At 50.7% G+C, this 10,676-nt stretch overlaps 1 protein-coding gene across 1 annotated transcript; it reads right to left on the bottom strand.

Moving 5' to 3' along the window:
- Positions 1-9,109: 9,109 nt before the first annotated feature.
- On the bottom strand, positions 9,110-10,222 carry LOC119464002 (solute carrier family 22 member 13). Its single transcript, XM_037724820.1, has one exon. It carries the CDS (start codon positions 10,220-10,222, stop codon positions 9,110-9,112), a length of 1,113 nt encoding a protein of 370 aa, XP_037580748.1.
- Positions 10,223-10,676: the final 454 nt, after the last annotated feature.

Genomic DNA, 10,676 nt, shown 5'->3' with positions numbered 1-10,676 from the left:
CGCGTTCGCGCGCCGAAACTCGGTACGGGCTCTGACGGAGTGGGCGGACATTTTCGTCGGTTATGATGCGGTGCTTGGCGACAGGGGTTTGTCGAACTTTTGACGACGCCGAGAAGCAGTCCTTGTATTGCAGGAGCAGAGCGTTTAGTTGTTCTTTTTTATGCGTGGGAAGGTTCTGATTGACGTCGAAAGTTGGTTCAGGTATTATAGTCATCGTTGCAGGTGCAGTGGAATCCGTGGAGGCGAAAACACTGCTGGCTTGTACTATTTCGTCGATGTAGGCGACCGTGGTGCCTTTGTTAATGTGCTTGTATTCGGGGCTGAAGTTCGTGAGCATCACCCTTGCTTTCCCTGCACGCAGCTCAGCTATGCCTCTAGCGACGCAGATTTCACGGCCGAGCAGTAAGTGATGATCGCCCTCGATGATGCCCTCCATGTCTGCAGGCACTTCGGTACCGACGGAAATCATTACGCTGGAGCGAGGCGGAACGGTGACTTGTTCTTCAAGCACATTCAAGGCATGGTAACTTATGCTTGTATCCAGTGGTATCGCGTTGTACGTTGAAGGCGTTATCGACTTGGACCTTAAGTCGATGACTGCACTGTTTTGGTTTAGAAAGTCCATGCCTAGGATGACATCCCTGGAGCAGTGCTGCAGGATTACGAAGCTCGCCGGGTAAGTGCGGTTGTTTACCGTGACTCGCGCTGTGCAGATTCCAGCCGGCGTTATTAGGTGGCCTCCCGCTGTCCGGATATCGGGTCCTTGCCCGGCCGTCTTCACCTTCTTTAACTTGGCGGCGAACGCGCCACTGAAGACGGAATAGTCGGCGCCAGTGTCGACGAGAGCGGTGACGTTATGACCATCGATGAGCACGTCTAAGTCGGTAGACCGTCGTCTAGCATTACGGTTAAGTCGTGGCGTCGGATCACGGCTGCGTCGGCTTGCTCCGCTGCTGCTACGTCGCGTCGGCCGGTCTTCTTGCGGCGGCAAAGTGCTGTCAAGGCTGTTGCTAGGCGGCGTGCTGATATCTCGTCGTGATGATTCGCGAATCATCGTCGTCGGCGGCGGCGGCGGAGGATCTTCGGTATTGCGTCGTACAGCAACCGCACCTCCATCGGTTGCTGCCTTTAGTCTCCCGGATAGGGGCTCACGGACCGGCCCCGGGCTAGGCCAGTGTATGGTCGGCGCTGCGGCGACAGGTAACGTCCTGGTGACGGCGAGCGTGAGGGTCGTCGTGGTTGCCACTGGGATTCGGCGAGGAAGTCGGCGATGTCACGTGGCCGCTCGCCAAGCTGTGGACGTGGCGCGTTGACGGCGAACCCTCGTAGGCCCTTCTCGCGGTATGGGCATCGGCGGTAGACATGACCAGCTTTCCAGCAGTGATAGCAGAGCGGGCGTTGGTCGGGGGCGCGCCAAATGTCCGTCTTTCTCGGGTAGCTGCGCTGGGTGACGGGCGGGCGTGCTGGCTGCGGCGGCGGCGGTGGGCGACGGAACTGCGGCGTTACGGGGCCCTGGTGCGAGCGTGAAGGAGGGCCTTGACGACGGGCAACGGCGGCGTAAGTCAGCGCTTCCGGCTGGGGTTGCAGCGATTGCGGCTGCACATCAGCAACGCCAAGTGAGCGCTGAACTTCTTCTTTGACGACGTCGGCGATAGATGCCACTTGAGGCTGCGACCTGGGAAAGAGCTTCTGCAGCTCCACGCGAACGACTGCTCTGATGGTCTCGCGCAGGTCGTCGGCGCCTAGGGCTTGAGCATCGGCGTAGTTGGTCAGGGCACGGCGGTTGTATTGCCTGGCGCGCATTTCAAGCGTCTTCTCGATCGTTGTGGCCTCGGAAAGAAATTCGGCGACAGTCTTGGGCGGGTTGCGCATCAATCCGGTGAATAGTTGCTCTTTCACACCCCGCATCAAGAACCGAACTTTCTTTTCTTCAGACATGTCCAGGTCGGCGTGGCGGAAGAGGCGAGACATCTCCTCCGTGAAGATCGCGATGCTCTCGTTCGGCAATTGCACTCTGGTTTCTAAGAAAACCTCTGCCCTTTCCTTTCGTACGACGCTCGTGAAGGTCCTCACGAAGTTCTCACGAAAAAGATCCCACGTCACCAGAGTGGTCTCTCTGTTCTCAAACTAGGTGCGAGCAGCGTCATCCAACGAAAAATAGACATGGCGCAGCTTGTCGTCGCTCCATTTGTTGAACGTCGCGGTCCGTTCGTATGTCTCCAGCCTAGTTTCAGGGTCTTCAGCCGATGATCCACGGAAGGTCGGTGGCTCCCGAGGTTGTTGCAGCAGGATGGGGGACGCTGGGGCTGCCATTGGAGTCGTTGACTTGGCCTTGATCGCTGTGGTCTTCTCGGGAAGAAGTCCGTATTCCGGCGGAAGTCCTTGCTGCCTACGGCTAGCTCGCTGGTCCTTGGCGACGTTGGCGTTGTCCTCCGGTTTCGGGCTTGGATCGCGGCTTTGCGGGGGCGTTCGCTGCATGAACGCACTAGCACCTCCACCAGATGTCACGTAGTAGTGACGCTGAAGTAAACAGTCGTAAAACTGTGTATGACGAAACTAATTATTTATTGGGCGAACCTGTGCCCACAAAAGCAAGCTACACTCGAAGCACAACGAAAGCGGCGAACACAGTCGGCGGTCGTCGAAATCTGATCAGCGGCGAAGCGCGTCGGCCTTTATACCTGAGTCATCGAAGGTTCCAGATTAATCCCTGATGCCCGCGTGTCTTCCAGAAAGTTCTAGACAATTCGCGTCGGTCATACAATCACATAACATAAGCGTCGGTGAAAACAGGCAACGGAAAGAAGCATCGATAACGTTCTAGAAACTTCCGATACAGGCGCGTCCTGCGCCGAGCGATAACGTTTAACATTTGTTAGCCGGTGGAAAGCGGCCACCGGTGAAAGATAAACATGTATACGTGTCAATATCTTGTCCTAACAAACAACGCCAATCCACCTCCACGTCTTTTCTGCCGTGACATAAAATGGGCTTTGTAACACTTTAATTTATACATTAATAATAATAATTTATACAATAATAATAATAATAATAATAATAATAATAATAATAATAATAATAATAATAATAATAATAATAATAATATTTATTTTGGCAGTAAACATTAAAAAACACAAAACTACAACAGAGACAGACACCTTCCTACCAGAGTCAACGAGGCAAAAGGCGCCTATTTGGTGCCTGCCGAGGCCTCGTTTCTCCGACGTACAGCACACAGCGATCAGCGCTTTCGAAAAAAAAAACGCGATTTGTAGTAGTAAAAAAAAAAGACACAAATATGTGCAAGTATATACTGCATACATTATAGGACAGAAATAAAAAGTTGGGGGCGGGGTGATTTGGTCGGGAAGCACAACATATAGAGACAAGCATTTTAAGTTCAATATGCACTGGATAATAATAAGGCATTGTGAATGTTACAGGGCAACAAAGCAATGACAATGTGGCACTTTGCGGATAAAATATTACAACAGGAAACAATTCGGTCCTTTTGTTCATTTTCTCCATTACATACATTTAGGTACATGGGACATCTCACACAAGCAGGGCTTTCACTCTTGTTTTAAATGAAAAAATGGACTTTGATTGTTTCGCGATGGGAACTAGTTCCGGGTAGAAATTTAATAATTCAGGTATCTGGTAATCTAAGAACTGCGTCCCATAACATGTTCTAATTTTTTTCTTCACATAAATATTCTGCCTAAGTGCATAATTAGATTCGGGTCACTTATATGGTGCTAAAAATGTGGTCGGATCTGCCTTTAAATTTGGGAAAATCCTCTGCGCAAGGCTCTGGCGAAAAATATTAGAAATAGTCAAGATACCGTTTTTTTAAAGAAAGGTAGTGAGTGTTGTTGCCATGATAAGTTTTCAGTGAATCGAATACACTTCTTCTGTAATACTTGACGGTGATTTAAATTACCCTGAGCGGTGGTTCCCCAGACTAAAACAAAATAGTGAAAATGCGAGAACACCATGGAGTAGTAAAGCTGTCGTTTAAACCATGATGGTAGCATGAATCGTAACCTGTGTAGCATACCTACTGTTCTGGACAGATCAGCGTTGTGATATAGCCCACATGCATTATGGGTTATATCTGCATTGTGATTGAGCGTCTCAGCGAGGTGAATTATAGAATTGCGCGCCTCACTTCCAGTGGAAGACAGTCATCCAGGACCGAAATCTAGCCCACCTGAAGCCGTTTACTCAACGAAAGCTCCACTGACTTCTCGCGCGGAGAGCTTCGTCTGCGAGAGGAGCCATGTTACAGTGCGTCAAAGGTAGTGGAGCAGCAGCATCAGCAGCAACAACATTAGGAGGGCAGCGAAGAAGAGACGGATGACGTGCAGTACCGGCACCTACTTGCCCTACGGCTCCCTGAAATAAACGACTTCTACACACCCCGTAACAATATACTGCTAATGCTGTAATTACACCTGTGCAACATCGATACGACGTGTAGTGTTATCAGTTCACCGGGGAAGGTACCCAAGCCATAGCCTGAGCGCTTGAGGAGCCCGTAATGGGACAGCTGGTTGACACTGAACCCAAACAACTGTCTTTATTCTGCTTGGCACAAACACGGGGGCGCCACTCCCCAACACAATAGTAGCGACCTCTCCACCACGTCCACAATGAGGGCAGACGCAAGGCGAGAGCAGTAGCAATTCTAAAACAGATCAAGCAACAAGGCATCAGAGCATGCTTCGTCGACGCCGCGTAGTACAGTGATGGAAAGACCTTCGCCGTCGTCGTGGTCGACTGCAGCGGCAAGCTTTCCAATAACGCTTCAATTCGCACTTCAGACCCCGAAGTCGCCGTGCAAGCCGCCATCGCCCTCGCCCTGCTAGACGGTCGTGGGTCTGAGGTCTATAGCGATTCCAAAACGGCATTTAAGGCTTTTCAGAAGGGTCGCATCGCCGAACAAGCCGCTCGTCTTCTTAGCGTTTCCAATCCGGATGCTCTCACGCATCATTCGATTCACTGGTTTCCCGCTCACGTAGGGCCGGTCGAAGCTATGCCAGAGGCAGAATATGTTCCATCGCCGCCCGACTCCTCAAACAAGCCTCTCAATTACCCGACGTTGAAATAGTATGGACTCCAGGACACGAGTCCCTCCGTGGAAATCAGCGTGCGCACGCTGTAGCCCGAGCTCATGTCGCCCGGGCGCCACAAGAGAGGGATACGGCCGCATCTATGGAGCCAGTACCTTTACAATACCACGCCATATTGGAACACCACAGATTGAACAGACAACAATACCCACCCCCACACAAGACCCTCTCACGCGAAGACGCAGTAGCATGGCGACAATTACAAACCAACACATTTAAGCAGATTACACGCAATACACCCTGCACTGTACTAGTAGAAATGCCCCCTTTGTAACGACTACGCTTCCCTATATCACACCACATGGGCATGCCCCAATATACAGGTAGCCCCGCGTATACCCAACCCCACACCCGAGCAGTGGGAGGCCGTGCTGACTAGCTCGGACCCTCGTGACCAGCAACAACTGGTGCGGCGGGCCCGGGAGACAGCAAGAGCAGCAGGAGCCCTGGACTGAGCGCACCTCCCAACACAAGCAGGAAGACGCCTGCTAGTTTTTTTTTCTCTTAATAAATGTTTTCCTCCTCCTCCTCCTCCCCGAACCTCAATGAGCATGCTCACGAGGCTGCGCGCGACCTCACCGCTTCCTCTGTAAGAAGAGCCGACACGGGGATGCTCCCGCTACTCACAACGAGTAGCGGTTACAAAATTCTTCTACATGTCTAGAAGGGTCTTTCCATCCCCTCACCCCAAATTGAATAGGGCGCAAGCTGTTTCGCTTAGACTTTTACAGACCGGCACATACCCGTGTCTGGCCGTTCTGCACGAAGTTTATTCTGACGTATATCGTGACGACGCCTGCCCGTCCTGCGGGCAGACCTCCACTCTAGCACACATGCTCGGGAGTGCGGGTCGAGATACCCCAAGTTCAGCAAGGATGAGTGGGACTCGCTTCTGCGTATCCCCGCTCTAGACAAGCAAATCCTGGCTTTCCGTCGTGCCCGCGACCGGGCCGGTGGGCTAGACCTGCCGGTTCCGACGTGGGACTAGCCAGGTGCGCGACGAGTTCGCGTCCTCGCCGGACCTCTAATAAAAGTTATTTCACTCACTCACTACACCACGTATATCTCGCAATTAAAAGTTTAGAGCTGTTCATGGTTATATATATAGTGCATGCTGTAGTATAAAATAAGTATGTATGCACTTTTAGGGGTGAAGCATCTTAGGGCCGAGCCTTGTCCCTCCCTCGTCGTGCGTTGTCCGTAGCTCTGGTTTGCATGTCCGCTAGTGGCGCTGCGGTGCACAAGGGCTATATAAGTGTTGCTATACTGTACACATGTACAGTATATATATGTATATATATATATATATATATATATATATATATATATATATATACAGGGTGTCCCAGCTATCACGCAGCACGATTTAAAAAAAGAGGAACGGTGTTACGCGAAGCAAACCTAGTGCGTATTGTTTCCAGTACAGTGGAGTAGCCGTCAGTAATTTTTTCGTTACTGAGATTTAATTACGTAATTGTAATTAATTATCGAACTCGAGAAGTACTGTCCTAATTGTCAAAGTGTCAATGAGAAAGTTGTAGAGCAACATGAAAAACTCCCGATACAGTTTTCTGTTGCTGAATAAGTGCTACGTAAATGTGTTTTTCGGGGTGTGAAAGAAGCTCGCGAATACACGCAGAATAACCGCGCGACTGGCCACTCGAGGCACTTTGCGTGCCTCGAGCGGCCTTATATATACATATACATCTACGTATACATATATATATATATATATGTAAACGAGGGATTCATGGTTACCTGAATGATCCCCCGGTGCTTCGCCCACTCATCATCATTCACTTCGTGGATATGCGGTGATTTTTTCATTTCGTGTACACCGCCCTGGTGAAAGGGGTCGGTTTTAAAGGCAGAGCTGTTTAAGCCGGGCGTAATGTGTCAACCGCAAACAGAAAATGTGGGCCGATCCTGGCGGTTGGGCAGAAAGGGTCCAAGCGCAATGGCACACGCCCATGTGATCTAGTGAAGCTGAGCCAGGCTAAGTCAAGCTAAGTATGGTTGGGACTACTTTCGCTTTGTCAGTCATCGATAGCAAATCGATAGCCAATCAATAGCTAATCGATAATAGATCCATAATTAATAAATTCAGGAAAACGCTGGGGATGACTTGGTAGTGCTTAGCCTAGAACAAATACGAGGCCAATGCCTTGCGATAGCCAATCAATAAGTAATCGATAATCGATCAGTTATTCATATATTCCGCAAAAGCGTAACCCGTAAGGTCAGGAACAGCTAGGTGCCGATCAGCTCCACTGTTTCTTTAGCCTTGTGCCACTAGTGCAAGCTACGCTAAGATTTCTTTATGTGATACTGCATCAAAAGCGTACTGCAACAGCGGGAGACATTTTGTGTATGCATTTCATGTGCTTACGCTTGTGATTCCTGTCATATTGCCTTCCCTCTGTCTTCTACACTGAATGTTCAGCTGAGGGTAAAAAGATGGAAATATAATATAGGTGCTGTAGTTTTCTTTGTGTGTTTTGTACTCGCTCTCGGCGCCTTTCATTCACCGCTGCGCAGCGCGTTCGCTCTTTCAACCTTCCTGGTGCTCGTTGGTTCGGTTACGCCGAGGGACGCCGAGGCATGCCAACGGTCCACGCAGGAATGGGCGGCTAAGAGCTGCGCAGCTCTTGTTCCGTGCACATTGGTATCTAAAGTGACACATGATTCATGATTAAAAGAGGCACTCCGGCCACTCTAGTTTTCGGGCATGCTAAGGCACAACAGCGTCGCCTGCCGCAATTTATCTTATCAGGTGATCAGTCACTTGTGCTTACCTTCTTCCGCTGCAGCTGTACATATCGCAAAGTGGGCGAAGTTACGAAATAATGATAAATTACAACAAAGATGATGCAGATTTCACGCACACGTTGGAAGTGGACGCAGACGTTGAAATTCGACGCTTTACGAAAGCTTTGCTTCACACAGATTTCAACAAGTGCGCTGCATCAGCACTTTTTTTTGGCTGGAAATGTTTACTGTGTCGTTCAGCATAGCGAGTCCCTTGATAAAACCGTATGTAAAGTTACATGTATGTAACTAAATGTGACAAAAATGAGCAACACTGGCTAAAATGGCGCCGTTTTTCGTCCCGCATTACGCACTTGGAGCTAACTATACCTTCACGCTCGGCGTTCAAAGAGGCGCAGCTTGGCAGTACGTTTGTCGACGTGAGCGGCAGTGGTCGTGTTTGAGACAGCTCAGTACTTCCATCGAGCGAAAATTGCCTTGAGTGCGGCGTTTTGCGAAGATGTCTCACACGCGTATACATTGAACACCATGCGAGGAGTCCAAGCACAACGCTGAACCTTGTTATAGCTGTCCATGCTCCGCCCCGCCACCTGCCCAGTCTGCGGTGCACCACCGAGGAAGGTCCACGTCGTAACTGAGTGCCAAAAACAGCCGATGGATATTCTTATTCTTAAACAATATACAGTGTACATACGAAACAAAGAGTGCGACGCAGTCTGCGGCACATGTGAGGCGTCGGCAAAATGGCGGCTTGGCCTGCTGACACGCGTTATAAATTGATAGAATCAGCTGGAAACTAGCTAAACTATCTTGCAGCTTTTCCACTGAGCCTGTAAATCAGAGGCGAACTGCAGTGGTTGTTTCATGTGGAGAGAGATAGATAGATAGTAACAGGCTCCTTCAAAAGGTACAGAGATTTATATTAGCGAGAAGTAAACACGGCAGCTTTCATACAGTAGACGCACATACTATCGATACAAAACTTTATATTGCCGATCATTAAACGAATAAGATGCGCAATAAACATACGGCTGCATGAAAAATACAAAGTAGAGAATAAATGCTAGTTCTCAAAAACTTTGTTTCAAGGGAAAGCTACAAGAATACAATTGAGTTAAAACTGGCGCGAGCACATCAGAGGCAGCTTCCAAAAGTGAAGAACGTGACAAACACCAAAGAAGTGCGTACAATCTTCACACTGCTTGTCACATCTGCATGCGGTCGGTGCTAAATCCACGGCGTAACTTAGAACTGCCCAGACTGCTGCTGCCAACGCTTTTTCGACTCTTCTTGCCGGAGGACTTGGAACTCTCCAAGCTTGCGGTCTTGGTCGTCTTTTGCCACGTATGCTGCTCCAAGGTCCGCTTCATGTGATCCAAGGCAATTCTAGTGGAGTCCGAAGCGTCCCTGGCCACGATTTTTGCTTCCTCCACCACAGTCGTGCGTGGCAGGGCACGAATGACAAGCAGAGAAGCGAAAAGGAACAGTCCCGTCACGCCAAAGACCACGTCTTCATGTCCGGTCGGCTTCAATACAAAAGTCACTGCCGCGCACATGGCCGCGGCACGTCCAGAGGCGAATGCCCAGCAGAGGGCGCCGCCCCTCACGGCCGATGGGAACAGCTCAGCGACATACGTGAAACAGTGGACGTAAATCACAGTGGACGCGCCCTTGGATAACACGAGCAAGACCTTGGTGATGGTGGCGAGTCCAGCGCCGGCGGTGATACTCATCGCGCATTGGATGACGCCCGTCAGAAGGAAGCAACTGGTAAGTACTGTGATAAGGGTGACACCAGTCATCAGGAAGTGCATCGCCGCGTACGTCAACAGTGTGACGGCGACGTTGAGGCCCGGTATCCAGAATCCCCTCCATTGCGCCGTGGAGAAAGCGTTGACGTAGAAGACGAACGATACCGAAAAGCATACCGCGAACATTGCCAACGCTCGACGTCGGAGGGAGCGACAGTCGATCAACTCGTCTGCGTCTGCGCCTTCCTGACCCACGTGGTTCTGGATCTGTTCCCTGAGCTTCTCCACGAGACAGGCCGTGACCGCAATCGGGAAATTGTTTGTCTTAGCCCCCTCCATCATGACTGTTTCTGCTGCGTCCAGCCTTCCTTTCGCGACGAGCCAACGGGGTGACTCTCGTGCTGTAGACAAAGCAGGCAGCAGGATAGCCGTCGGAGCGAGGAAGATGATCTGCTTCAGATGCCAATTGATGACAATAGATTTGACGATGATGATCCAAATGTCGCACAGCGCCGAACCCACAACAGCTAGAAAGAGGACCTGGTGTGGCCTGTGCGTGTGCGTCATTACCTCGAATGGGATCAGGAAGGTGAAAACTGTGTGTACGGCGACACTGGCCCCGATAAGGAAGCGTGCCACAGCGTAATGCACATAAGTTGTCGCCACCAAGGTGGATACCGTGCACGTCACCACTGCCACAGCGGAGCCGAGGAGCCAGGCTCTTCTGCCGACGTAGTCTACGAGGGCTCCGACCAGGACAAGGCCAACGACTGCACCAGTGTTCTGCAGGGTGACAAGGGCGGCCGGCATCAAACGTCGGTGGCACACCATGTTCCAGAAGCTCACCGCACTGGTCTCGGCTGTCCGAACGTCGTAGTCCCACTCTTCGCAGGGCGCGTCGCGTGACTCGTTGTTGTCTTGGGGTTCATGGTCATTGAAAAAGCATTTGTTGTACCACCGGCCGGCCACTTCAGGTACCGCGCCAGTCTTCCCACGCTCAACGGAATTGCTGAGTTCTGCG

This window comes from Dermacentor silvarum, chromosome 9 (genome assembly GCF_013339745.2).
Source record: "Dermacentor silvarum isolate Dsil-2018 chromosome 9, BIME_Dsil_1.4, whole genome shotgun sequence".
Taxonomy (NCBI): domain Eukaryota; kingdom Metazoa; phylum Arthropoda; class Arachnida; order Ixodida; family Ixodidae; genus Dermacentor; species Dermacentor silvarum.
This window is presented reverse-complemented; position numbering and strand designations above follow the sequence as displayed.